We start from the raw sequence: 27,465 nt of genomic DNA, 5'->3' as shown, positions 1-27,465 counted from the left end.
GCGTGGACTGCCTCTAAGATCCCTTGATGGAAATATCAACTCAGGGTGTTAGCAGCAAGAGGAAACCACACGCCTGGCTATCACGCTCTTCTGAGAAATGGTGTGACATACTCAGAGGTAAAACTCAAACGTTTCAAACCATGACAAAGCCTTTCCTACTGAAGCTTTCCATGCAATCTGGTTTTGCTTCCTTCTCTCCTTTTTTGCCTTTTTTGTTTATCCCTTTTTCTTCTTTGTGAGCTACAAGGAAGAAGAAAAATAGAAGAACCAGAAATGCAATTTGCAGGGCTGATAGTTCAGGGAGTAAGTATGTTTTGATTCACACATTGTCATTACAGTACATTGCTGGAAAAGAAGGAAAAAAATAAAAGTCTCTATAAGATTTCAGGTGTCTGCAACAATTTCAGCAAAACACAGAGGTAAGAAGCGCCGGGTGGGTAACCAGACAGTTTCACAACGTGCTGCCTCCCGCTCCCATATGCTCTGGCAGACAGATGTACACCTCGCAAGTGGTGGGTCCCAGCTAAGCAGCCCCACTCCAACACTTCTCTTTGGCACTCTGCTAGGCAATCCCGCACCAGATTTCAGTGCCAGCAGTTGTAGTTTGCAGTCCTTCACTGCAGCCTGCGGCAGTGGAGGGAAGGAGCCCCCTTTGGGAACAGATCAAGCATCTCCAAGTCAAACGCGACCAAGGATAAACAGCTGCAGACACGTGCAAACTGCACTTGTGCCATCTGATCTAAAACTTGTGCACAAACGGGATGCTTTGCCTGTAGCCCTGCCCAAATGAGCATCACCTAGTCCTGCAGCATCCCTTGGCTGCTGGTTGCTGCTCCTGCCACAGCCCACCCCGATGCAGCCACACAGGCTGAAGCGTACATCATCGGTGCAGCTGCTGTCTTTATGCCAGTGTACTGCAGCTCTCCAAATCCAGCCAAAATGTATAGGGCTTTGCCATACACAGAAATATTGATGAACACGCCATGAAGTGTCAGGCCTGTTCGATTGTATTTCATAATCTGCTTCCCAGCAGTGGTACCCACTACTAGTACTGATAGACCTCTGAAAGCCACTACAGTTCTGCAGTGGATGAAACCATCTCCTTCTGTTTCATGTTCTCTTTGCAGGAGATGCCTTGAGAGGTGGCACTGACTGCTGCTGACAAGGTAGGCAGCTACCCAGCTGGCAGCCTAGGTCTGGATGGTTGAAACCCCAATGTTTTAGTCTGATGGTTGACAAAACAATGTTTTAGACATTTAGACATCTAAAACCATGTTTTAGACATAGACTCAGACAATTGCGCCTGAGTGGCTCCCACCAACAACCTTTTTCAGAAGTTCAGCTATGTGATTTATCAGTATCATTAGTTACTTGGGCTGTGTTGAAACGTTGCTATTTAGTGACTGTGCAATTAATGCTTGCATTGCTGGGAAACAGAGAGACTATTCTAGTGCAGCAGAAAAGACAGGAAGAATGTGACTCACCAGATTTTTCAAGCAGAACTGTCTTCTGCCAGATTTATACCCAGGTTTTCACTGGCTTTGGAAAGCGCCTGAAGCTCAGGCATGGTGTGCAGTTCTCAGAAATGAAGCTGCTGTGCAAGTGAAGCAGGAGAGCGTGGGATCGGACTGGCAAGCAAGGAGGAATCCTTGTAATCCTAAAAAAACCCAGAACACTGTGCAAAGATGAACAGATCAGGAACTGCCTGAATAGATGCATTTCAAGACGCACTCGCAAAACTGAAATAAGGAGCGAGGTTCATGAGCAGACCTCCCTTCCTGCCTGCCTTGTGTTGAAAGTAATGAATCACCTGCTGATGCTGGCTGGTCCCTGGAGGAAGGGGGGGTCAGAAAGAGATGCTGCAGCAGTTGGATGTGTATGCAGACACCCCCACATGAAGGCTGGGCTGGAGGTGCCTGCATGCCTGGGAGCCCTGTGGCATCAGGAGCCATCAGGGGAGAGGCTCCTGGAAGGAGCAGCCAGCATCCGTGGCTTGTAGCACCAGGTAGGGGATGCTGTAAAGAAAGTCACCACATTTCCCCACCTGCAATAGCCATCTCTATCCTCTGCCTGGGTGCTGCTGAGAGAGGAGGTTTGCTCTTTATTGGAAGGTGTTTGCAGTAACAGCACCCAGGTTTTCAGGTTTGTTTTGGGGTTTTTTTGTGGTTGGTGTTTTTTTGGGTTTTTTTTTTTTTTTTTGAAGATTAGAGTGATTCTGGCAGAAAACAAAATGGTTAAAACTGACAAGAAGAACTCCTATGAGCAGAAAAAGACATCAGCTGGGCTTGCTGTTCCTTTTTAAGTCAAGTGCAGTTCCTTTTGTGGTCACTAAGTGGTGAAGTTCAGCTACGAGGACTTCAACTGCGTCAGTAAGCTTAGGGAAAGTTCTGCTCATCTTTTGTTTCAAAATTGTGGCAGAGCTAAGGTGAGGGCACCAGCAAAGCCTGGAATGAATCTTTGCATAGGCCACTCGTGCCCTGCTAGGAGGCTTTGGTGCAAAAAGATGTAGTTTCAAGAAATCTTCAACACTTTTTTTCAGTTTGGGAAGTTCTGGGAGGCTGATAACAAGAAATTAAATATCTGCTTATGAATCTCCATTTCGAGGCTGGTAGTTTTCCCTCTGACTTGGTCCAGAGCCTGTCAGAGCTATTTACATTGCTTAATAGCTGTCAAATGGTCTAGCAAACCCCACAAGAATGGGTTTTCACTGATTTCTCATTTTGATGGGGCCAGAATGCCCTTCCAGAAACCTTGTAGGAAAATGCGACCATGAAAATAACTCAAAGAAAGGAAAATGAGATGTGCTACCTCAAAGGAAAAAGAGAGTAGTATGAAGCAATTGCCATTTGCAGAGTGATGGGAACAAATTATTGAACCTACTCAAAACCACATTGGAAATGTTTCTTTAGAGGAATAATGATACTTGAGATGTATCTATTTTCAGATAATTAATTACAGCTCGGGAAGAGAGAAGGCACTGTGTATGTGAAGCACGTCTGAGAAATTCTGTTGGCGCACTGTGCCTTGGGCCCGTCGGCTTGCCTCAACGTATTTGCATGATTCAAGGTTAATCTGCACAGCAATTCAACTCAAAGCAAAAACATTTTTCAATGCCATCATAGTCATGGGGAGTCGTAAGAACTTTCAGAACTGTCAGCCACCTAATCAGAAAGCAGAAACACGAAAGGCAAGTTCACCAGTACAAGTTTGATTAGCAAATGAGGTCTGGCTGGCTGGGGCTCCTGCTGCGCGGTGCGTGACCGACCCATGGGCTGGGGGTTTGCTTGGTTTCGGCTGTGCGATCCTAGCCAGCAGAAAGAAACACAGGTGTACTAGTGACAGAGCAAAAAAGGCACCAAAACAATGACTCAAACCAGCTGTGAGAGCTATTTTGATGTGGTGGCAGGTGAGAGTGGAGAAGAAGGGGTGCAGCTGTGGGGTGGCAGCGCTGGCTTTCCAAGGGACAGGGCTGGGGAAGGAGCATGGACACATGGAGATGGGGGAACCTCACCGGAGGAGAGGGGAGACCAAGGCTGTGTTTTATCCCTGTGGCAACATATGACCCAAGCCCTGGGTTGGGCGCTTGGCTTGCTCTGGTCTCTGTACCTGGAAATGGAGTTGCATTACAGCGGCAGCAGCACCTCCTGGGTCTGCACGGATTTGCACGTGGGGTGCAGACCCCTAACTGGGCCCTCTGGGTTACATTCTGGGGACATTTGTACTACTCATTGCAGCATGACTATTGACCGGAGTTCCTTTCCCTGAGCCCAGGGTGGCCTCTCCTTTTGTCCCCTGCAGATGCCGGGTGCTCAGCCAGCTTAGAAATCTGGGCTTGTATTTAGGCACTTGCAAAAGCTTAACCTTATGGGAAAGGCACCCGTGAAAAACCCAGCCTTGTAACCCGTTACCCCTGTCCGTCCAGCAGCCCGGCTGGGAAACCTTCGGTTTCTGGCTCTGACATTTGTTGTCATGTCTCCCGAAATTTCTATTATTCAGCTGGGTGCTGGAGGGGCAGGAGGTTTTTATGAGGTGCCTCTTACCGTACGTGCAGGCAGGGGGAATGTCCCTAGAGCAGGAGCGAAGCGTATAAAAAAGGGGAAGCCGCGCTCAATGGATCAGTCGCTCGCTTGTCTCACTGTGCGCACAGCTAAGATGATGGTCGCTTGTCTGCTCCTCTTCAGCATCTGGACCAGTGCATCAGGTAAGTCCCTTGTTTGTCTGTAACAGCCTTAGGGACCTGGGTGGCCCTGCCAGCTGCTGGGCGCTGCTGGGTGCTGCTGGGCGCTGCTGGGTGCTGCGCTCCCCACCTCACACCCCCCCAGGGCAAGCCCAGCAGTGACAGGGGACTTGTGGCACCGCACTTGATAGTGAGGGGCTTCAGGCGTGTCACTGCCAGTTGCCTTGATGGCATCATCACCTTAATTTACCACCAGTGTATTTACACGCTGCAGACAGATGTATGGATTTACTACAGTTTGCGAATCATGAGCCAGGCAAACGTCCAAACAGTCCGAATGACCTGCGTGACTGAAGTTTGATTTAATCTGCTCTTGTGGCTGGGATTTGGGTCAGAGTATGGCACTGATTTGCTTAATCAGGACAGAATTATCTGTAGTGCTGGACATGGTGCTTAGAGGTACTCAGGGCACTAAAAGCATGGGGGTGTTACGTTGGGTTTTGTAATTAAGGAACATGTAGAAAAGCCTGAATTTGTTCCAAATTAGCTTCTGCGGGCTTGCTTTGTGTTCTGCTTATGGCACTACCGAGCTCTGAAAAGCAAAATGACTGGCACAGCTTCATGGCTGGCTTCTTGGTGACCAGCCTGGCCGTGGCCATGGCCGTGGCGGGGGCAGCACCCCAGAGCGCTCTGTCGGGTGGGCTAGCCGAGTGTCCCTGGGCACTGCAGACAGCCTCATGCCTCTTTAAAGCCTGCAAAGAGATTTCCCTTGCTTGTAAATTGAATCATGTTTTCAGTGTGTAACTGTCCCTGCTGGTATTTCCCTTCTGCCAAAGTACAAAAATAAACTTTGAAAATTGCTATTGTGAGAGGACTGTGCAGCCGCGCCGTCACACCTGGGAGCATCCACTTTGTTTGCCTGTTCCCTTAATAGTTTTTCCACACGTGTCTGCGAATTGGAAGAGGAGACTGATTGTGATTGGTTTTTTTCTTTCCCCCAGAGACCTTTAATATCATGGCATCTGCGCTATGAAATTTTCTGTCTGTGAGCCTTCAGAAGGGTCTCAGCTGCTTCCCAGCTGCATGGCCTCAAGCCTGAGCTGGCAGAGCAGCTGTGGTTTGCTTCTGGTCCTCCCTACTCTGCTTTTTCCTTCTGGTTTTCTGTTCTGTTGTCAGCCTCTGATAACCGTGGGCACAAAACGTGTAGTGATACAAGTAATAATTTTTATCAGCTTTACTGGTTCGCTTCTCCCTGTGCTGCAGGAGGGCTCAGAGAGAGGTAATACACCGATCGGCGTGGGGGTGATGGCACGGCTGAATATTTAGGGAACCTCTCCATAGGTGCCCCTGTGAGATAAGTCTTAGCAGACAGAAATCACCTGCTGCAGACACCAGAGCCACCTGTCTCGGCAGCTCGCTCTGCAGCACAGGTATCAAGCTGGTGAGATTCTTTGCGTGAGAGGTGTCAGGGCCAGCAAAACTCTCTTTCAAGCTGTGTTTTAATTTTTTCCCTGGATGGAAGAGCAGAGAGACCCTCCAGAGCTGTTCTGCTCAGGAGCGAGGGCAAGGGGTTGCGGGGGGTTCTGCTGTGGGTGGGCTGCAGAAGGGTGGTGAGAAACGCTGAGTACAACAACTGCTTCTCCCCCAGGCTCCGTGCAGGTGATGCACAAAAAGGTCCAGGCGGTCCAGGCAGGTGGAAATGTTACTTTTGCATGCCGGTCGGTCACAGAAGAAGATGTGCTACAGGTGACCTGGCAGAAGGAGGTGGATGGGGCTGAAGACAACATAGCAACTTACAGTACCATGAACGGCCAAAAGATAGCAAAGGGCTATGTTGGCCACGTGAGCTTTGCCCGCAGTGAGCTACAAACCTCGGCCATCTCTCTTCATGGAGTCACCCTCCAAGATGAAGGATGCTACAAGTGCATCTTCAACATGTTCCCCTCAGGGCCTGCTACCGGCAGGATGTGTCTCAAGGTTTATGGTAAGGCATCATGACTGCGTATGGGCTGTCGTCTGGGGACCAAGTCATTTTCCCTGCAAAAATCCTTCCCTGACCACTGGTCATTGCTAAATTGCTGCGGGAAAAGTGGTTCCGTTTCCTTTCTGGCTCTCCCTCCCCCTCTGCTTTGACCTCTGATGGGAAACCAGCGTTCAACAGCTCTTTCATTTTCTTCTTCTTCTTCAAGTCAGCAGCGAGATCCCAAAGCTGCTGCGTAACTCATGACTTCCTCCAAGTTTCCCTGGCCACGTGCTGTGCTGCCAGCCGGCCACCATGGCCCCTGCACCCCTCTGCTGCCTTCCGCTGCTGCTCCCCCCTCCCAGGCCTGGAAATCAGGCACTTTTCTTCTTACTCTGCCTTCAGTCTTAAGAAAAATCTAAAGTATTCCAAAGGCAGAGAGGCATATGCGTGACCAGAGTATCCAGTATCAAAATGAGCTAGAGTAAAAATGACGGTAGCTGGGCTGGGCTCAGAAAAGAGATGAAAAAACCGAAAAGTTGAAACAGGGCGCAGCTTGTGGCTTTGCCACGTGAATACCTGGGGCACGTCGGTCTCACTTCAAGAAGTGAGTTAAAGCAAATCATGAGTCAAGACGGTAATACCTGACACCCCCACGTGAAATCATCAAACGGCAAGTATAGGCCGAAAGAGAGAAACAGATGACCTCAAAAGGAACCAGACAGAAAAGCTACTTGTCTTTTGAGGAAGGGTCTTGTTTTCTGCCTGTGAGAAAGTTATACGTGCCCCGAGGACACCTGGCTCGCAACTTTCTCATCGGTGACTCTGCTGTGGGGACACTGGCCAAAGATCAGGTCCCACGTGGGAAATATCGGTGCCTGGGACCTGCCACTGGTGGTATGACCCCTGCGGGGTTTTTTATTTATCCCTAGCACCTTCTGCTGGCAAAGACACAGACACAGATTTCCACACGTATATCCACGTGCCAGGAGTACTCTGCGTGGAAAAAAAGATGGGGGAATGATGACTTGGCAACAGGGGAAAGGGGAGGGGGGCTGATGGGCAACGTGAGGGAAAACCAATCCTGGAACAAAAGTTGTTTTTCCTCTTTCTTGGGAAAGCTCCTAGAGCAGAAAAGAGAAATTAGGAGAAATTCACTCAATATTTCAGATGCGAAGAGGAAGGTGTTCCTAAAGAGACCCAGCCCTGAGTCATTCAGTGGGTAAACACTGGAAAATACGGAAATGCCTTGCAGAGGGATCCCATTCTTGTTTATCATATAAATCTAAACACAAACTTAGATTTGCTTGGTTGTTGTTTTTTTTAATTGGAGTGGGAGAAATATTTCCCAAATCCTCCAGCCTTGTGGCTATGATTCATCCTTCAGCAGAGCACTTCAACAGAAAACCTTCTCAGATGGAAACACATGAACTGAGAAGATTTTCACTTCTCGTCAGCCCACTGCTGCTGCCAGGGGCTGGCTCAGGGGGGTCGTTGTGGTCTCCCCAAAACGTGCTTTATCGAACATGTCCTGGAGGGTCACCATGAATAGCTAAGCGTTCGGCACTGTGCCAGAAGATTTTGGTTCACATATGGTGTATTTTATCAGAGCTAATTTATTGTGGTGCTACTTAAAAGCTGCAGTCTACTCCCTTATTCCCCCACTCAGAGCAATGGGAACCACTTGTGTGAACAAGCGCAGAGGACCCCCCAGGATGGTGTGTGAAGCCAGCAGGAATCTCCCAAGACTCAGGGATTCAGGGCAAGGTGAGCAAGCCGGAGTCACCAGATGAAAATGAAAGGCTGCCACATCTCTGCCCTCACAAGGGGACTGCCAGGGAGTTTACAGGCTGGTAATTGCCGGATTACCCCAGCCGTCACAAGGGGGGCTCTTCCAGGATGGGCACCGTCACGCCATGGTGAGGGGAAGTGAAGCCCTGTAAGAACTGGATCCAACACTGTGATGAAAGAGACGGGTATGACTGCAGGAATCTCAGACCTGCCTGGCTGAAAGCAGCAAACTCAAGAAGCAGCAGAAATTTCCTACCCTGTAGCAAAACCCATTTTGAAACAGAATAGCTTCAAGCGTGCTTGGCGGGTCTCTTTTGAACAGCCTGCTCCCCTTCCCCCTCTGTTTTGCTTTGGAAACGTTTTGCTGACCTTCATTGCCAAAGAGGACGAGAATGAAACCCAGGAAGGGGCTTGAGTGAGCACGTACGGAGGCAGGGGGATGCGCCTCTTGAGAATGGGCAAGATTTGCTGGGTCACAAAATTCCCCAGGGATTTGCTGGGCTGTCTTCAGAGACCTTCTGCCTTCACTGTAGACAGCTCCATTCACCTGGAAGTCTCGAGCACAGCGGAGAAATGCCATCATTGTTTCTCAGACAGGGAAACCTAGGCACGGCATTGCTGGTTAACAGCCATACGGTTGCAAAAGGCTTTCTGCCATCACAAGCCACATTGTAATTCCTGAAATTTTTTATCCATGTCTCTGAGACGACTGTCAAGCTTTTAAACATAAAAAGCTCATCGTGACCTGAAAACCCCCCTTTGATTACAGAAGGCCGTTAGAGATAATTAAAGCTGACGTACTTCACTAGGAAGTCCCTTTTTTGATTACTTGGGAACAATGCTTGGGAACAGCTCGAATTTGGGAACGTTTGCAGCACTGCTCTGCAAGAGCTACTAAAGCAAGTACTTGTGCACAGTATCTCTTGTGGGTACTTTTTCACTGGGAGCAAATATTTTGATGAAAGGAGGAGCAGCAGCTAATTTCAATGTATGCATCAGGTATCAACGGTGGGCACACACTAACGAACAGTGTAGCAGGACTTCACTGCAAGAGCAAGCGCTTACAGGTTTTGACTGTGCCATCTGTTATAGACATTTGCTAAGGGGAAGCTCATCCCTGCAGGATTTTTTTCACAAAAATCATTCCTTGGTGTCCAACGTGAGAAGAGAGAGAACTGCTTAGTCAGAAGAAGAGCAGATGAGGAGCGCATGTGTTCCTGCCAAGGCACTGAGCAATTTTGCTCATCCCCTCTGGAAACATCTGTGATAGCTTTCCTTTACTGCTTTTGAATGTTGCAATCTAATATCTGAAGTTAATGCTGTAGGTGGAGATGTTATTTTTATGCATCCCGTGAGCAAAAGAAGAAGTTCATATATCAATCAAAACATAAACTGTTCGTGACACTTGTATTTTCATACATGGGAGATTTTGAGAAGTTCCAGCTGAAATCCCCCTACACACTTTTCTTGTTGCTCTCAGAGCAACACTAGTGGGTTTCGTCAGTTCTGTGGGGTTTGAATTTCTGTCTACAGGTGATGCACAAAATGAGAAATACCCACTTTTTTTTTTTTTTTTTAGGCAGGCACAACCATAGTAAATAAATGAGGTCTAGCCATTTAAAAAAAAAAAAACCAAACCAAAACACACACACATGCACACAGGAAGATGGTATACAATGTTTTCCTTCCACCCTCTGGCAGTTATGGCTTGGAGGATCCAGACAACCTCATGAGATGCATCTGGAATTGTATCAGGAGGTTGTAGGCACCATTATGCATCTGGCACAAGCCTTTTCCCCGTTTCACAGGATCATTTGGTGTCTGCTACATCTCGTTCATATGCATATCTTTGTTTACCTCCCAAAAGGAAAAAGAATCGTTTTTTCTTAAGAAGAATAAACAGATATTTTTGGTTTTTTAAAGGTAAGATCACTAAATGACAGTGATATGTTTGGTAGTGTTGAGACAAAAATTAATTTCTGCATAAATATTGCACTGATCGTTGTTATTTTTGCTACGTAAATAGAAAAATACACATGGAATACTACTAAATATAGCAAGAATACTTTTTTAATCAGAGGGCATTTGTATTAACTCAGAGTTGAATTAAACTAGAATTGCTACCGCACTGAAGTGGTTAAAAATGTAATATTCTCAGAAATGAGGACCTAGAAGTAGAGTGTGGTTTGGACCCCTGCGCCGCCAGCACATGCAGTGAGGCAGAAGGCAGGCTGCAGAGCTGCCACACGGAAACCTGTGGACCGCACGCCCACGCGGAGCTATGCGCCTGTGTAGATCTTAGCCTGAGCAAACGGAGGCTGTTAGACCGGCTTTGAGCAGGGGCTTGGACCAGGTGACCTCCAGAGGTCCTTCCTGACATGAATTATGGTACGATGTTACGGCCCAGGAATAAACAGGTGATTTTCCACAGGGGATAGATGTGTCCTTACGCCTTCAGATCTCCCCTGTAGTTCTACCCAGGTTGAAAGCAGCCTCCTGCACTCCTCCCCTCCCTGTATTCCTTGCAAATACGGTTTCTATCAGCAGGAATCAACAAGCAAGGCTTCACGTGAGTGAGTAAGCGTGAATGGTGCCTGTAGTTCATCGTTCTTGCTGACTAAGACTAGGCGTGACAGCATCCGTAAATCTCTAGGGTGAGAGAGAGTTCAGAAGAAATGACCTTTACTGAAGGTTTTGAGGGATACCATGATGCCCCCAAAACACAACACCAGAGGGAAGAAAGTTGAACAAGCACAAAACCTCCACAGGTGAAATCTTGTGGCATAACCACATACAAATTCACTGTTACTGTGTTGCATAAATAGATGCATTAAGTCCTTTGGTCCACAAGTCAAAGAGCAATCAAGCTAATGCTGCAGAGGCATTTAAAGGAAAAGAACAAAAATTTTGGCTCACTGAAGCAGTTCAGCCCTTTCAGAGGGAGGACAATATGTGGTTTCACGGTTTCAGTACCTGTTGCTTTTTACTTGCCCATAGTCACCACTTCTCAACACCGCTGCCATTAATAACAGAATTGAAATATGGATGCTTCTACCCTCTTACCCTTTGTTTTTGCTAAGCTCTTCATTTCCAGACCACTGCCTGAACACTTCCATGTTTATTTGTCACTGCCAGGGCTTTGGGGGAGGGGGAGGCAAGATTAGGTATCAAGGTTGTCCTCTGAGATAATGGCAAACGCTCTTTGCTCAAACATGAGCAGAAAGTAACAGATTTTGTCAATTTGTGTTTTACAGTCATCTCAGACCCCAAAGTGGAGGCGAAGCTTATATCCACTCCAGACAAAGCTGAGGGCTCTGAGAAAGTGGTGAGGATGAGCTGCTCAGCAACAGGGAAACCAGCTCCAAAAATCACCTGGCGCCTTCCCAGCATCCTGCAGCAGAAACCAAGGGAATACCACGTCAGGCTCAGCAACCAGACCGTGACTGTCATCAGCAATTTCACTCATGCCCACTCCAAAATCCTCCAGGAGTACCCCATCGCCTGCATGATCCAACACCCTGGTTTAAACGTGACCCTGGTCCTGCCCACGGAGAGCCTGATGCAGGGTCAGTATGTAGCTCTGCTCCTGCCCTGGAGTGGGGAGGAGACAATGAAACACCTCCTGGGGTAGATCAGGAAACCCCTCAGAGGGTTGGGAGCAGGTGGGGAAGGCACCTGGAAGAGCAAAGAGCAGCCGAGGCTGGGCTTGGGAGAGATGGAGGAGGTGCTGGGGAGCATCCAAGACACCCTGGGATATGGCACACAATGCCTTACCGCTCATCGGGTCTCCCACACACCACCATGTGCCCCAGCCTCCCTGCCTCTGCCAAGGACTCGCAGGGTGTCTGTGTCACACAGCCTGACACACCCCAAGACGCGCCGGCTTTGGGTGTCCCAGAGGAGCTGGGTGCCACATGCCTACCTGTGGAATCAGGCCCCAAGCACAGGTCTGCTGGCGGTGCCACTGGTGGCCATGCTGGTATGGGCTCCCAGTAGCCCCTCTCCACCCTGTCTCACCCCAGTGACTGGCGAAGGGATGTCTGGAATGGGTTGGGGATTGGTGTATTTTCTTTGTGCACAAACTGAGTACCCGTTGCTTTGCCCACAGGTCCGGACACCAGTGTGGCACTGGCCGTTGCCATTGTGGTGGGGCTGTTGGTCTCCCTGACTTCCCTCTTCATTCTCAGCTGCCTCCTCCACCGCTGCTTCAAGCACCTGTGTGACCCGGAGAGAAACCCAGACCAGCCGTGCTGGGTAGGTCTGCCTCTCCCTGGGGTGCTGCAGGGCTCGCCCCCACCGGTCACGGGGCTCGACACTGGGACCCGGCTCTGCCCTGCCACCCCAGGGCTGGCTGCAGGCTACCCAGCGCGGGCTGCGGCGGGGCTGGAGAAGGACGAAGGGATTAGCCCCCAGCCAGATGGCTGGGAAGGAGAAACCTGAACATAATTAGCCAGGTTCATAGGCGCCCAACATTGACGACAGCTAGAAAACGTTCACTTTCTCAATGGCAAGGCACGCTGCGGGAGAAGCGTTGCTCTGTTCCTATATTTATGCACAAAATAGCTGTGCAAGAAGTGGCCATGCCCTTGCACTGTTCTTCTGCAGCTTCCTAAAATAACTTCCCCCTGGCATGGCCAGCGCCGCTTGTGGAGGAAGCAGCTACAAGGACGCGTCTCAACCAAAAGGGGTTTTAGAGGAAGAGCGTGCCTCTGGAGGAAAGCCCAGGGTGCCGTGCTGTGCCAGGGGCTGAGATGCTGCTGGCGGTTCGCCGAGGGCATCCTGATGCAGGGGGTGCAGGACGCAAGCTCAGGGAGAGGGCAAACCCAGTGAGGTGGCATTGTTTCAGGAAAATCACAGCCCAGTTTTGCGCTGAAGGCACCTCAGCCTTCTCGCAAGATACACCTAGAGCATGCACCCTGACTTTTGATGAGTGTTTTGGAGAAAAAGAAGCAGGGGGAGGAAACGCGATACACGTCTCCCCTGGGCGCCATGCCTCTAGGTCCAAGCTGGAGCCTGCTGGGGGGTTTGCAAAGTGAAAACTTTAGTCACCCCTCACACAGAAAGATGCAAGGACCCATTTGCTAACATGGATAGCCCGGATCTTCACCCCTGCACTTCAAACATCCACATATTTTGAAGAAGGAAAAAAAAATCAACAACCTCTCTCCTGTTAGGTCCTTCCTGCCTGTACCAAGGCCAAGAAGTGTGGGCAGTACAGAGCTGCGGGCGGGCAGGCTCCCGCGGTGCCCCCCGGCCCCAGGACACCACTGAACACCTGAGCAGCTGCCCGCCTTTCACGTGTGAGAGAAAAACTCCTTCCAACAGCACCTCGGGCTTCCAAGCAAACCTGCTGTGACCTACTCGAAGATATATATGGAAAAGGACAATTTATATATAAAATATCTATTTATTTATTTATTTACACTATATTATTGCTTTTTATAGAAAAAAGCTGTATTTATTTGATACTCAAGCTGGCTGCATAATGAAACCCCTGTTTTGTGTTTTCTGGGGTTTTGAACATTATATTTATTCCTTTCTGGTATTTTAATGTTGCAAATTCAAAACTGGGTGAGGGACTGTCTGAAACAGGGCAGTGTTTTGTTGGGGTGCTGGGCTGGGAGTTGTGGCTGACGGTGCCACAAGGGAGCCCTGCCAAGGAGCTGGGGTGCAGGAAACCCATGGAGCAGCCTAGCACCCTGCTCTGAGCTCCAGGTGTCAAACCTGTGCCCCAAAGGCCACGAGAGATCAGGCCAAGACTGCAGCCAGCCTGAACTTGTAACCCAGATGCCAGGAGCAACAGGCTTCAAGCCAGGAGTCATCAGGCATGAGGAAGTTGCTAACTCCAGCTTCCATCAGCTTTTCCTAGAAAGTAACACAAAAGCCAAGAGTAGGTACATGTTTCCTTCTCCCCTCTTCTACTGCAGTTTCCACAGCCTCCTTCTTAATTTCCCTGATCCATCACAGCTGCCTTGTGTCTCCAGGAATCCCACCTGCCTGCAGGAGGCAGTGGGGAAATAAAAGGGCAGTTGGAGGGGCAGCAGGCTGCCTGCTGGGTTTTGTGTATGTTGTGGTTTAGTGGCAGGTGAGTGCAGTGGGAAACAGGAGGCTGGAAAGAATGAGGGAGGTGGACACTCTCTATGGGCAGATACACCTGACCACAGGGTAACAAGTGTTACCTATTGTTAAAATTCATTGCTGATAACCTGTCAGTTCTCCTGTAATGCCCTGAATCCTGACCTACACCTGTGAAATCTTTCCTTGTAGACCTAGGGAAGCAGAAATGAGCCCACCCAGCTGGTGTGGTCGTGTGGGTAGCAGGAGGACAGCCAGTGCAGGCTGTTTACTCTTCTCTTGCCTTCCTGGAGCAAGTGCATGTCATCTGTTTTTTCCTCACTCCTCTATTTCAAATGTGCATCCCAGATGAAGCAGGCTTCAGGTTGCATTCAAAAAGCCAAGTAACCTGAAATGAAAGCAAGTGGGAGAGCTGAGAATTAATAAAGCCAGTCCTTGTCATAAAAGGCTTTTTTAGGCTCCCTAATGCTTAGTAATAGCACAGCTGGTGAGTGCAGGGAAAGGGGAACTGGCTGCAACTGTCACAATAGGGAATTTTTCCCCTGAGCCCCATAATTATCAAAGAAGGAAACCACGTTTTCTTCAAGCTTTCCTGTCATTGCAGCTTGATTTCCCCCTCTTCTGTGAAGGAAGGGGCTGGGGGAGAAGTAGGTTTTCCCCTGGGACAGTGTGGGGCAGGATGCAGGCAGGGCTCAGCCCCTGGCACTCAGCATCAGCCCTTGCTGCTCAGAGGGGCCACACTTGTACTTCAGGGGGTTTTGGAGAGGGGTGGTTCTTTCTGAGTTTCAAAAATGCTTTCCACTACTGTTTAAACTGATGGCTCTTTTTATATGTATAAAAAAACAAAAAAAAACCCAACAAAAAAAACCACCAAAAAAACCACCAAACAAAAAACAACAACAAAAAAAGAGAAATTAGCCTCTTGCAGAAACAGGGAGCCTGGGCATGGGTAATGAAAAGAACTTCCAGAGAGAAGAGAGAAAGGCACCAGTTGGCAAGAAACCTCTATCAATCCAGGAAGGTTGCAGAGCTTACCTATTATTATTTTCTACAAACTGATCACCGGGAGTGAGGGAAAGCACGGGTTGGAGTCAGGCAAGTATCCGTTCACATGTGGGATTGTAATTTCTTTTACTGTTCAGCTGTATGTTGAAGTGTGACAAGCTCTCCAAGGTTTCTGCTTACGAGGACGTAGGGACTAGAGGCTGAGCGAAAGGGGAGGTGTGGCAGCTTACAAGCAAAATGCTGGGAGGACAGGAAAATGTTTTCCGATTGTCTTTGACAGATGGCAACGAGAACAGCAAATGACATCCGAAGGCAGAGCACCTGAAAGCAGCACATGTCTTTGCCTGCGTGTCATGCAAAGCCACCCACGACATGTGACGCCGTGAAACGCTCCACCATGGTGCTGCGGAGTTTGGCTTCATGTAGCTACGCACCGAGCGTAAGCTACAGAGTGTGTGTAACTCGCTGCCTGTTGGCTGGAGCGCAAAGAGTAAGAAATCCATAGAAAGCACCTTTCAGGGAACAAAAGAGCACGTGACTGAGGGGATCAGGAGTTTTTACTGTGGGTGAATAACACCCTAACTGCTGTTCAGGGTCTCTGGGTGTGTGTGATTGTCTTGTGCTTCTCTGCCCAGTTACCTCTGTGAACAATTTAGCAGCAACTCTTTGGAGGTTTTGTTTCCAAGGGCTTTATGCAGTTATTCAGTATCGATTTTAAAAACCAGTATCTAAGCTCTGAAGTGTAGCAAATTTTGACAAGGTCCTGAGAAATAAAACTAAAGCCAGAAAGCAATTAGGGCTGAATGGACTGTTCCCTTTTCCTGTTCCAGGATGAGTGATAACAAGCAGGGTAACTTTGTAAGTAAACGGAAGCGGAGGATATTTTCAAAGCTTTGAAAGCATCATTCATCATCTTTCTGTTGCATAACCCTAGGGTAATGATTCATCTACCAGATACCACACCAGTAAATTTTCTTATGGACTCAGTCATGGAAGAAAATACAACCTTTTGGGTTTTGTTCAGTTTTCAGTACTGAGCACGTGCAAAACAGATGAAATATGAGAATTGCACTAATTGAGTTAATTTTGCTCTTTCATAAATAAGGCTACCAAACAAGGCCAATAAAAACCAAGGATATTTTTCTTTTGACTCTTAGTATACCAGAAATTACTCACATTTTGGAAGCCATACAAAGGGCCTCGTCATTTCTGCACTGCTTTTACTTTTGCTCATATAAAGCTGAGTGTGAAAGGAGCACTAAATTCTTTTCCAAGCTGTTTTGATCTGCTCGGCCTTGAAAGAAGCTACCTGAAATTTCTGGGAAGCCTCTGGGAATCCTCAGTCTAAGACCCATACACAATATAAACAGAGTTTTGACTTCCCTAATTCGTCAGAAGGTGCAGACCTTAGCCACTCTAAGAAAAAGGGCAGAAAAAGCAGCTTGTCTACCAAAAGAGCATTTGAAATCGTACATGAAAGACTAAAATGTGTTAAAAAGCTTGCAGGAAAAAAACCCTACACTTCTAGATTAAAAATTAGATTTTTATTTCAATGAGAATATCTTATTTAACATTATCCTTCACATAAACGACAGAATATACAGCATTGCTTTATAAACACCCAAGGTTCCTTTTTAGGCTTCAAGAAACTAACTTCCCTTGAACTTTCCTTGTCTACAGAAATGTAGCTATTCTCATAAGTGAGATTGTGGTGGGTTTTAGCTGCCCATCAGCTAAATAAAAGAAATAGCTTGCTTTGCCCCTCCTTTCTTCCCTCTCTGGCAGCCACCACCCGCACTTATGAGGAAGATCCCACAATTTACACCACCTGAGGTGCAACTCCTTCTGATGGCACCCGCAGCAGAGCTCAGTAGCAGGGGGCTAACGAGGAGCAACACCAGGCTTTGCTGCTGGTGGGGGCAGGGGGCGGAATAAAAGGCTGTGCTGTTTATTTCTAGTTCTGCCAGCTGGTGCGGTTGGTAGGGAACAAAGCTGTGCCGTTAACCTGCTCCTGTTAATGATTGACAAGGAAGTGCAAGCAGGGCTCCTGGCTGGTGCTCCCGGGCACCACTGCCCTGCTGATTGGCCTCCAAGGAGTTTTTAAAAACTGGGCGCCAAATCTTTAGCCTTTGTCCTGGACATGCCAGCCAGCCTAGAGAGATCCAGGGGCAAAAAGGGAACAAGCTTCCCTGAGCAATTGCTCTGTCCTGTGATGCTTTTTCCCCTGCTTTGCTGGGCTGAAATCTACCTGCTGCTGCTCTGTGAGGGCTGCCAGCTGGACAAGCCTGCGATGGGTGAGTGGAGCATCCTTTCCCTGCACAAGGTTAACTCTGGAGCAGCACCAGCCTTTCTAGGCAAGAAGAGAGAGACCCAGATGCCACCCTGACTGAAAAATACTAATTGGTAACTGGAACAGGAGCCAGTAACCTGGGGGTTGGTCAGCAGTGAAATGGGGAGATGCAGGTCAGAGAGGGTGCAGGGCAGTTTCCCTTTGCACTCCAGCTCTTTATTCAGCCTGATATTCCCCTCCTTTGCAAGTGTTGCTAAGCTTCTCAGCACAAGGGATGGAGCAGGTCTGCACTTCCAGCGCACGTGTCTGGGCGGTGCACGCTTCTGTTGGGAGAGGCTGGGGCAGGGGGACATTCCTCCACAGCCGTTTGTGCTGCCTCCCAGCTGCGGGGTGCCCTGGGCTGCAGGTGCGGTGAGGGGGGAAGCAGGGATGCTCTCAGGAGCCAAGAGGTGCTTTTGCTGGGTGGGTGCTGCCTGTCAGGTCCGTAGCGGACACCTCTGAGCTCTTGCAGACAAAGGCGAGCTAAGAGGCACTGGGAAGAAGCAGGCAGAGGGGCCACGGGCTTGAGTTTGCTGTGCTTGCTAAGAAGCCTGCCGGCCCTTTGTTCCACTGCTGCCTTCCTCTTCATCGATGTGTACCATAGGCTAATGATGTGATGGCCACCCACGAGATCAGGGTGTCGGAGGTCTCCCAGTGTGCCACACGACCTCATGGTAACATTCCTTGCGCCAGTGTTCTGCAAGATGGGGACACTGTGACTGGATGCTTCAGGGCACCGTAGCCTTCCTTGAGTGAATCGCTTTTCATCTTGCTCTGATTTGGGGGTTTGCTTTGTTCTTAGGATTGATGGAACCTGTGAAATCTGATGGCATTATTGAAGCAGCCCTTGGTGGAGAGGCAAATTTCTCTTGCAACTTCTTACTCTCAATGGAAGTGTTACAAGTCACCTGGCAGAAGAGAATGGGGTCTTCCTTCCAGAACATAGCCACCTACAGCCCAAAGCACGGGCTGAGGCTGACAGAGCCATTTCAGAAGAAGGCACGTTTCATTACAGCAGCTGTGAAGGCCTCTGCTATCACACTCCAAAATCTCACATTTGAGGATGAGTCCTATTACAGATGCATTTTCAGTGTGTTCCCTCATGGCTCCTTCAGCAAAGAGATATGCCTCAACATCCAAAGTAAGTTTTCCACCAACACCTTCTCACTTTCTGGCACTCCGCACAGGCCTGATGTAGTCAGGAGGTAGGTGAGGCATTATCCCCTCCACCATGGTGAGACTTTCGATGCAGCAGCATCTCCTTGGTGGAGGGTCTCCAGAATTGCCACACTTTCCCTCAGAGGCGGTCAAGGTAAATAAGCCAGGAGATGCTTTTAGATAAGAACCTGCGTACAGAGAGGTGACTTGTCCAGCTTTGACCGTAAACTCAGCATAGAGTGTGATAAAAGTACTTTCTCTTTTTGCTCTCAGCAATTTCTGAGCTAACAGTGGAATATGATTTACACCTGCCCACCGAGGGTCTCTCCACTGCAGTCTGCTCAGCGACAGGAAAGCCTGCCCCCAGCATCACCTGGCTGAATGAGAGAGACCTGGATGGGTCCCCTGAAATACACCATGTCCAAAACTCAAACGGAACAGTAACGGTGGCAAACAGACTCACCTTCTCTTCCAACCACCTCCGTGCCTTGGCCTGCCTCCTTGAGCACCCACAGGGAAGGAAAATGAAGGCAGTTTACCTGGAAAAAAGAAGGGAAGGTAGGCTGAGTTTGTATGGAGAGGTGCAGCATGTAGTAGCAGGTGCTTAGGAAAAGATGTATAATTGTGGGAGTGCAGCTTGTACTTCACATAGGTCTCGCTAGACATTTTTCTGGGTGTTCAGACCTCATGCTAGATGAAGATTTCATAATCTGAAACCGTCCAGAAGATTCCTCCCTGTGGTACCTTTGTGTCTGTGCGGTGAGTGTGTGCATATATAAATATCTAATACATAGATAGATTTGTGTGTACATATGTAGATATGTCTTTGTGTGTTTATATTTCTACATGATCACTGATATAGAGCAGACACTATCAGCTCTCCAGCGGTATTCACAGCTGGAGGCTACCAACGGAGCAAGTCCCTGACTGTTGAATGCTGGGGAACAACATTTCCCATGGAAGATGTTGCAGGAAGTTGTCTCAGGAAGGATGGGTGACTTTCCTCACGATAAAATTTGTTCATACAGAAACACAAACAGATTAGGAGTAAAAATGCTGGGGTTTTGTTCCCCCAAAACCAGGGAAACGTGAGACATTGTCAGTATTGATTTCAAAAATAAAATAATTCCTCACCCACTGCAGTGTTAAATTGTTACACTGTTCCTTTCTCTCCTGCAAAGAATAAATGAGCACAAACTGATGAATGTTTCACTTCAGTCCAGCCTCTGGAAAACGACGCAAGAAACGTGTTGACAACGCTCTAGATTCTGTGTGAACTACAGTGCTTTCTTTTTGTAGGTGCTGAGACGAGCACAATCATCATGGCAGTCTTAATAGCTGTGCTGTTCTTGGCAATCTTGATATATGGTGTCATGAGACTAATCAAGACTGAAAGGAAAAAGTAAGAATAATTTCCATTTTCTTGCAAATGACATGGTTTGACTGTGTTCAGCTTGCAATTTGTCTTTCTGTTTCCTGATGCTGTTTTTATGTACCTGCCGCCGGGAATTATCCAGGTAGGAACAGCATCTTTAAAATAGCCAGATTCACTCTGAATGCCAGGAGGTTTCTAAGCATTATGTGACTAGTTAATGGCTGTTTATTTGTTTGTTTTTCAGACTGAACGTACGTAGTGTTTCCAGAACACCAAAAAATGAGAAGGGCTTACACCAAGACCTAAGCAATCAAGCAATGAGCCTGCGCACACTGAAGGACCAGAATGTTGCTTATCAAAGTGAGGTAATGCAGACTCCCAAGGCTTCCAGTAATTATTCACATCCTTCAAAAGCCTCAGCAACACTTTCCAGGAACATGAGAAAACCCTTCCATCGAGAGCTGGGGTCCACTCCTGCTGCCATGTCTTTGCTTCATGGGACAGCCACAGTGGAGAGATGACACCACCCATGCCCCACCTAACCTCTAGCAGTGCAGGGGGAGGCTGAAGGAGAAAAGTTAAGTCAATGGTTAGGTGGAAAGGCATGGAAAAGGTACTGGAAATTCCCAGGAGGGCAGATGGGATGTCCCTTCTGGTCAAAGACGAGGGAGCACTGCAGAGCTTAGGCACTGTAATTAGCAGCCTCACACAGATGTTTCCCAAGAAAAGTCTGCCCTGCCCTGCCCTGCCCTGCCAGTCACACAGGCATGAAGGAGCTCTGGGGGGTTGCTGCCATCCACAGACAAAACCAGTAAGTGACCACAGCTGGGACTCACCCCCACTTTCCTCTGACCTCCCACAGGTTTTCCTTGCAAGCTCTTGCTAGTCCTTTACTAGCCCTCTTGCCTTCTCGTCACTTCTCTCTGCCAGATAAAGTAGAGCTTTGTCACAGTTACCACACTGCTGTGCTGGGTCTTTTGCAGGAGCAGGCACCAGGCTCCTCAGTTCACAAAATGCTGCAAGGTCTGAGGAGAAACCCGAGAGAGAAAAAAAGTTGCAGACGCTTGTTTTCAGAGGAAGCAGAGAACCTGAACACCAGCATCCACGTCATGGTTGGGAGCGGACTCATTGAGGACGTCAAGGAGCCCGGCTACATGCCTGTGAAGGTGGACAGAGAGGCAACAGCATGTGGGGCAGTCCAAAGAACACCCCGTGCCAGCTGCTCCTCAGCCCAGCGCAGGAAGGAGTGACATTAGCCTGTTAAAAGCCCACTTCCATGAGCCCAGAGGGGCCCAAGGGCAGGTGGGCACCCCACACTAAGGACTGGAAGGAAGGTGCACCTTGCCCCAGCCCCTTCCAGGGATGATCCAGGAGATCCTCAGCCCCAGAGCTGGGTGTGAAATCCATCCAGAGGAGCCAACACTGGAGTCCCTTTCAAACTGCGGGGGGTCACTGCCTAAAAGGGCACCGACACATGATGGGATGTAAGGGAAAAGCTTCTTTGGGTTGTGCAGGACTTATTACAGGATGCTTAGGAGAGGAACCAAAGGTGAGAAGGGGAGGAACTGAGGGGATCTAGGGATGCAAAAGCCTGGGAACATGGAGGGATAATGGGCTTAAAGGGTCTGGTTGCACGCCCAGCACCTTGTCACCACTGTCTCTCCTGTCTTCTCATTAAACTCCATTTCTAACTCTGTTCCTGTGTGAGGCGCTTCCTAGCCAGTGTGCCTGTATGTATGGGGGCCCGGGGCCAGCAGCCAGCACCACGGGCTAGCGGGCACGCGTGCTTGGGTGCCAGCACCTAGGGAGGCCTGAGTGAGAGAAACCGAGTGCCAGCCACCAGCACGGAGCAGGGTCAGAGCCTGTGTGTCCCTGGTGCAGCACCTGAAGCGAGCGCGGTGAGCACCAGCAAGGATCAATCCAGACAAGCCGGTGAGTAGGTGACACCTCTAGGGATGCCTTTTGATGTTTTACAAGTAATAAGGCAGGAAGATCTGTGCTGAGGCTGCAGCAAGACCCATGGAATTGTATCGACAGCAGTATTTCAAAAGAAGCTATGTTTTTAAGGGCTCGAGCTGGAAAGCTTCCCCTCCAGCTCTGTATCGTTACACAAGGTGTATCAGAAATGTCCTTTCGATTATTTGCAAAGGTTCTTCTCACAGCCTGTGTCAGTGCAGCCTCAGCGCAGAGTGCCTTCTTGTGTAATGGCAGAGCAGCCTCTAGTGGGAGCCTGGGCATGGGTAATGAAAAGAACTTCCAGAGAGAAGAGAGAAAGGCACCAGTTGGCAAGAAACCTCTATCAATCCAGGAAGGTTGCAGAGCTTACCTATTATTATTTTCTACAAACTGATCACCGGGAGTGAGGGAAAGCACGGGTTGGAGTCAGGCAAGTATCCATTCACATGTGGGATTGTAATTTCTTTTACTGTTCAGCTGTATGTTGAAGTGTGACAAGCTCTCCAAGGTTTCTGCTTACGAGGACGTAGGGACTAGAGGCTGAGCGAAAGGGGAGGTGTGGCAGCTTACAAGCAAAATGCTGGGAGGACAGGAAAATGTTTTCCGATTGTCTTTGACAGATGGCAACGAGAACAGCAAATGACATCCGAAGGCAGAGCACCTGAAAGCAGCACATGTCTTTGCCTGCGTGTCATGCAAAGCCACCCACGACATGTGACGCCGTGAAACGCTCCACCATGGTGCTGCGGAGTTTGGCTTCATGTAGCTACGCACCGAGCGTAAGCTACAGAGTGTGTGTAACTCGCTGCCTGTTGGCTGGAGCGCAAAGAGTAAGAAATCCATAGAAAGCACCTTTCAGGGAACAAAAGAGCACGTGACTGAGGGGATCAGGAGTTTTTACTGTGGGTGAATAACACCCTAACTGCTGTTCAGGGTCTCTGGGTGTGTGTGATTGTCTTGTGCTTCTCTGCCCAGTTACCTCTGTGAACAATTTAGCAGCAACTCTTTGGAGGTTTTGTTTCCAAGGGCTTTATGCAGTTATTCAGTATCGATTTTAAAAACAAGTATCTAAGCTCTGAAGTGTAGCAAATTTTGACAAGGTCCTGAGAAATAAAACTAAAGCCAGAAAGCAATTAGGGCTGAATGGACTGTTCCCTTTTCCTGTTCCAGGATGAGTGATACCAAGCAGGGTAACTTTGTAAGTAAACGGAAGCGGAGCATATTTTCAGAGCTGACTCTGCAGGAATGTTTTGAGCTACTATTGCCACCACCAAAAAACCCAACCAAACAAACCCCCCAAAACCAAACCCAAACTGCAAAAAGCCTAGTTTTTTGCCTGTCTATGGCTGGGCAGTTTTCGCTCTGACCCAGCCCTGCTTTCAGTCACCTCCTGTCACAGCAACTTTTCCAGTCCAGGGCAACAGTGGTGGTGTTGATGCTGGGCATAACTTTTCCTAACAGATGGAAAGAGGGCAAGTGGGAATGCCACCCTCCTGCTCGCCCCTTCCTTGGATAAAACTGGCTCTGGGTAACACGTTTCTCTCTGCAAAGCAAATGGCATTATTTAGCCTGCACCTCTCAGGTTTGGGATCCTTTTATCTGGGCCTCAGGACAGTGTCCTTTTAAACTATGTGTTTTATAGTTATATCTATTGGTATATAATAGAGGATGTTCAGGCTGTATAAACCGTTCACGTTCCTGTTTTGGCATGCCAGGCCGTTTCTGAGGTGCACCGTGTTGGTATTTTTCCTCTGCCTGGGTACCAGGTTCCTGGTTCTAAGAGAGCAGCGAGATGTAAAGGAATCTCCCCAGCAGCTCTGGCTGAAGATGTCACTTTGAAATGTAGCTGAAAGGCCATCTTTTAGATGTTTTATATATAAGATGCTGAAATAGGAAGAATATTTTTTTTCTGAAACCACTGCTGGCAGAGGCATGGGACTAAATTCACACAGTAAAAAGAAACTTTGATTTGGTGGTAGAAGATTGGGAGCATCATTCATCATTTTTTTGTTGCATGCCTCTGGGTGAAGGAGTTGTCTACTAGATATCACACCAGTACATTTTCTTACGAACTCCATCATCAAAGAACATAAAACCTCTTGGGGTTTTTTTTTCATTTTTCGGCACTGAGCCCCTGCAAAACAGCTGAAACAAGAGACTTGCATTGAGTTCATTTTTCTCTTTTATAAATGAGACTATCAAACAAGACTAACAAAAACCAAGCAAGAAACCCCCACACACACACTTCTAGACTAAAACTTAGATATTTTTTTTCAATAAGAATATTTTATTTGATATTCTCTTTCACATAAATTACAGAATATACAGGTTTGAATCGTAAACACCCAAGGTTCCTTTTTAGGCTTCAAGAAACCAACTTGCCTTGAACTCTCCTTGTCTACAGAAACGTAGCTATTCTCATAAGTGAGGTTGTGGTGGGTTTTAGCTGCCCATCAGCAGAGTAAAAAGAAACAGCTTTGTTTGCTGCAGGTTTACCTCTTAATACTAGAACGTATACACTACGAGGAGAAAAGGGGGAATGTCCTAGTGTGGTTTTCTAAAAGTTTTTTGCGTATCTACTTCAGAAGAGTTTCAGAATAATTTTAAGGGTATTAAATGTAGGTTGCCTCCTATCTAGAAAGGATTTATTAACAAAAGCAAGGTGTCAGTTCTCTACTCCATGCTTCAGAAGGGCAGTGAAGCTGGCCAAGGCTCTGGAGCACAAACTTTATGAGGAGCAGCTGGGGGAGCTGGGTTCATTACTCTGGAGAAAAGGAGGCTCAGGGGGACCTTATCGCTCTCTACAACTGCCTGAAAGAGTGTGGTAGGCAGGTGGGGGTCAGTCTCTTCTCCCAGAAAACAAGTGGTAAGACAAGAAGAAACAGCCTCATATTACGCCAGGGGAGGTTTAGATTGGATATCAGGGGAAAAAATTTCACTGAAAGGCTGATCAAGCACTGGAACAGGCTGCCTAGGGAGGTGGTGGCTTTACCATCCCTGGAGGTGGTCAAAAAATGTCTAGATGCAGTGCTTAGGGACACAGCTTAGCGAAGGACTTGGCAGTCCTCAGTTAACAGTTGATGATCTCAAAGGTCTTCTCCAACCCAAATGTATTCTGTGATCTATCTATGTGTAGAACTTCAACATTTCTTTCTGAAAATCAGTATTGTAAAACTGTCTGACCACATCAAGATGATGAATCAGAAACCGTTCCTTGGAGTCTAGTTTAGGATGCATGGGGAAACCAAGATGTTGCTGCATCACCAACAGAAGTGCTGAGCTTCCAGCAGGCTCCCCTGGGTTGGAAACCTTCTGACGAGATGCAAGAGAAGGGGGCCGAACCCTGGTCACAGGTAATAATGCCCCAGCCCAAAGGGGCATGATGCACCAGGCTCTCCAGCGGGCTGTGGCCCAGCAGAAGGAGCTTGCAGCCACTGTGCAGTTTTAATGGCTCTAGTGTCCGGTTTGTGACTCTGTACCATTCTGCTGTGGAACTGGCAGACACGGATTTGGAGGCCAATTTGGAAAAACTGAAGCCAGCAGCTGCTGGGAAACAGTACCAGGCATTGCTAGTGGGACATGTTTTTTCTGAAAGGTGAATGAGAGAGTCTGGGGACCCTCTGCTTGATTCTCTCCAGCTTCCTGCACTCTTTTAGCACTTTTCTTCTTCTTCTGCTCTTTTTCTAATTCACAGGATCCAGACCTGATGTTGTACTATCAACCAATGCGATACCCCTGATACAAACAACAGAAAGTTTGTCCTTTGCTTTGCTGGTACTTGACCCAGCCACATAGTTTGTCTCTTCTAGCCTGTTTGAGGTTGTTTCCTCTCCCTGATGTTATTCCATCTCATCAAACCCTTGAAAATGCTGTCCTCTTGCCTCCATCACCCCTTCCTTGCTGGGCACCCATACAAAAATATGATTAAATGCACACCAGGTACTCAGAAAACAAGTAGGCAGAAAAAGTCTCAATTGTTCCAGAATGTCTCACTTGAGAGCTTTTTTAAAAACAGTTCAGTACTGGATTTCTACAGGGCAGATGACCTGTTTTTCACTGCTTTTCAGGTAGGAGTTTGAAAGTGCTCTTTGATTCTTCCTGACGAAATGGAATTAATTGTTTCTTTCAGTCGTAGTAATTGTGTTGTTTCCTTTCAGAAGGAAAAATTTCCAGGTTTAGAAGCAAAACAAAACAAAAATCTGAGACCAAAGCTGCCCCCAGGCCAGCCTCACTCACAAGACCCAGATAATAGGCCCAGGTTTGCTTTTAAGTGTGCCTGTCCCAAGAGCTGAAAGAGGCTTTCTATGATGGCAGAAATGAATATAAAAATTTGTAATGACTGTCTTACTTTTATGAAATATCCTTCTTTTCTGACTATCAACCTGATTTTTCTCCCAGTTAGTTATTCCTAGGAAACTAGAATTTGCACTGTCTGGGATGTGAATACAGCAGTCTGTGTAATATGCAGCACTCTTCTGAGAGGGTCCGCAATCAGTGGTATCCACAGTCCCTGGCTGACAGGACGTTCAGTGCTCACACAGAGAAAAGGCACATAAATGAAGATCAGTGAGAAAGACATGAACAGTCATCAACACAAAAAGACCACTGGGAAACAAAAGAAGGGAAGAGAATATGAGCTTAGATGTGGATGTCTTAAATGTACCAGAGATGCACGGCTGTGTGATGCCCAGCAACCCCCACTCCTGCTAAGTTCATCTAACACCAAACCTCCTTTTACAGCAAAGTTTAAATTCAGGTGTCTTCTGTTTTTCACAGCTATTCCAGAGGTGGAAAGCAAAGCAAAATGTAGAACGTATCCAGCCTTTCTTGCTACGTAAAGGGACCCCAGAACTTTTTATCCCCACCCACACGTTTAACTGTCTTTGCTGTGAAATGCAGTGCAGTTTGTGCTGGAGAAATCAGCAGAATCTCCAACTGTAAATCATTTAGCATTTGCTTATTTTATAGAAGTAAGTTTGAGAGAGAGAGAAGATGTGGTTTGTCCATGGTCATATGTTTGAATCACTAGTAAAAGGACAGCTGGTGGCAGATCCTCTGGACCAGGCTGGACCTCCTAGTAGACCTATTTGAACATTCATACTTGAGGAAGCATTGCTTGAATATGATGATTAAGGGGTATATGCTAATTTATATGAGCAGAAGCAGAAGAGAGTTGAATCAGCAGAGCCTAACAGTCCTGAAGTAAGCCTCCAGCAGGTAACACGCCCTGTAAAACTTAGTGGGTTTGGTGTTAATGGAATCTGTCTCACTGACTCCAGCCATTCTCTAATGCTTTTTTTTTTTTTTCTTTCCTTGTGAATTGATGGCAATTTGCATCAGCTGTATCATACTCTCTTCCTCAAACAGGTACAAGTTTCACTGGTTACTGGCTCAAATGGTTCTGCTTAAAAGGGGTCATTAGTCCAGAGGCCAAGGGCAGAACCAAGAAATATATTAACAGCAGAGCACGCCTACCCATAAGGCAGAGAAAAGAACAGAGTAAACCTCACTGGTGACAGAAGGGATTTCACATTGCCTCTTCCACCAGCATGCAGGGTGTACTGCAGGTGAAGAAATAAAAGGAGAGGAACAAAGAGCTCTCTGGATTTTAGGACAAGAGGTGTCTACATACCCCTTCT

The 27,465-nt window shown here is 47.8% G+C and overlaps 2 protein-coding genes across 4 annotated transcripts; both read left to right on the top strand.

Moving 5' to 3' along the window:
• The first annotated feature begins 2,686 nt into the window (after positions 1-2,686).
• LOC119143868 (OX-2 membrane glycoprotein-like) lies at positions 2,687-13,307 on the top strand. The gene is made up of 4 exons (XM_037378535.1): positions 2,687-4,201; positions 5,826-6,161; positions 11,183-11,494; positions 12,037-13,307. The coding sequence occupies exons 1-4, from the start codon at positions 3,970-3,972 to the stop codon at positions 12,366-12,368; spliced, it is 1,212 nt and encodes a 403-aa protein (XP_037234432.1). The 5' UTR covers positions 2,687-3,969; the 3' UTR covers positions 12,369-13,307.
• A 3,456-nt stretch (positions 13,308-16,763) lies between these two features.
• Positions 16,764-21,566, top strand: LOC119143791 (nectin-1-like). 3 transcript variants are annotated; one of them, XM_037378417.1, is made up of 6 exons: positions 16,775-17,302; positions 18,140-18,478; positions 18,769-19,053; positions 19,795-19,897; positions 20,115-20,235; positions 20,854-21,566. In XM_037378417.1, the coding sequence occupies exons 1-6, from the start codon at positions 17,149-17,151 to the stop codon at positions 21,118-21,120; spliced, it is 1,269 nt and encodes a 422-aa protein (XP_037234314.1). In that variant the 5' UTR covers positions 16,775-17,148; the 3' UTR covers positions 21,121-21,566. The 3 variants fall into 3 exon arrangements, with proteins under 3 accessions (XP_037234316.1, XP_037234314.1, XP_037234315.1); XM_037378418.1 differs by lacking the exon at positions 16,775-17,302 and adding an exon at positions 17,316-17,411; XM_037378419.1 differs by lacking the exon at positions 18,769-19,053 and having other exon boundaries at positions 16,764-17,302.
• The last annotated feature ends 5,899 nt before the right edge of the window (positions 21,567-27,465 follow it).

This window comes from Falco rusticolus, chromosome 2 (genome assembly GCF_015220075.1).
Source record: "Falco rusticolus isolate bFalRus1 chromosome 2, bFalRus1.pri, whole genome shotgun sequence".
Taxonomy (NCBI): Eukaryota; Metazoa; Chordata; class Aves; order Falconiformes; family Falconidae; genus Falco; species Falco rusticolus.
This window is presented reverse-complemented; position numbering and strand designations above follow the sequence as displayed.

Bases quoted from the DNA above. Each gene is read 5' to 3' on its own strand.
- LOC119143868 (XM_037378535.1), top strand. From the start codon at position 3,970: ATGTCTCCCGAAATTTCTATTATTCAGCTGGGTGCTGGAGGGGCAGGA. The intron at 6,162-11,182 runs GTAAGGCATCAT...TGTGTTTTACAG, and splicing joins GATGTGTCTCAAGGTTTATG to TCATCTCAGACCCCAAAGTG. The intron at 11,495-12,036 runs GTCAGTATGTAG...CTTTGCCCACAG, and splicing joins CACGGAGAGCCTGATGCAGG to GTCCGGACACCAGTGTGGCA.
- LOC119143791 (XM_037378417.1), top strand. From the start codon at position 17,149: ATGCCAGCCAGCCTAGAGAGATCCAGGGGCAAAAAGGGAACAAGCTTC. The intron at 19,898-20,114 runs GTAAGAATAATT...TTTGTTTTTCAG, and splicing joins ATCAAGACTGAAAGGAAAAA to ACTGAACGTACGTAGTGTTT. The intron at 20,236-20,853 runs GTAATGCAGACT...GGTCTTTTGCAG, and splicing joins ATGTTGCTTATCAAAGTGAG to GAGCAGGCACCAGGCTCCTC.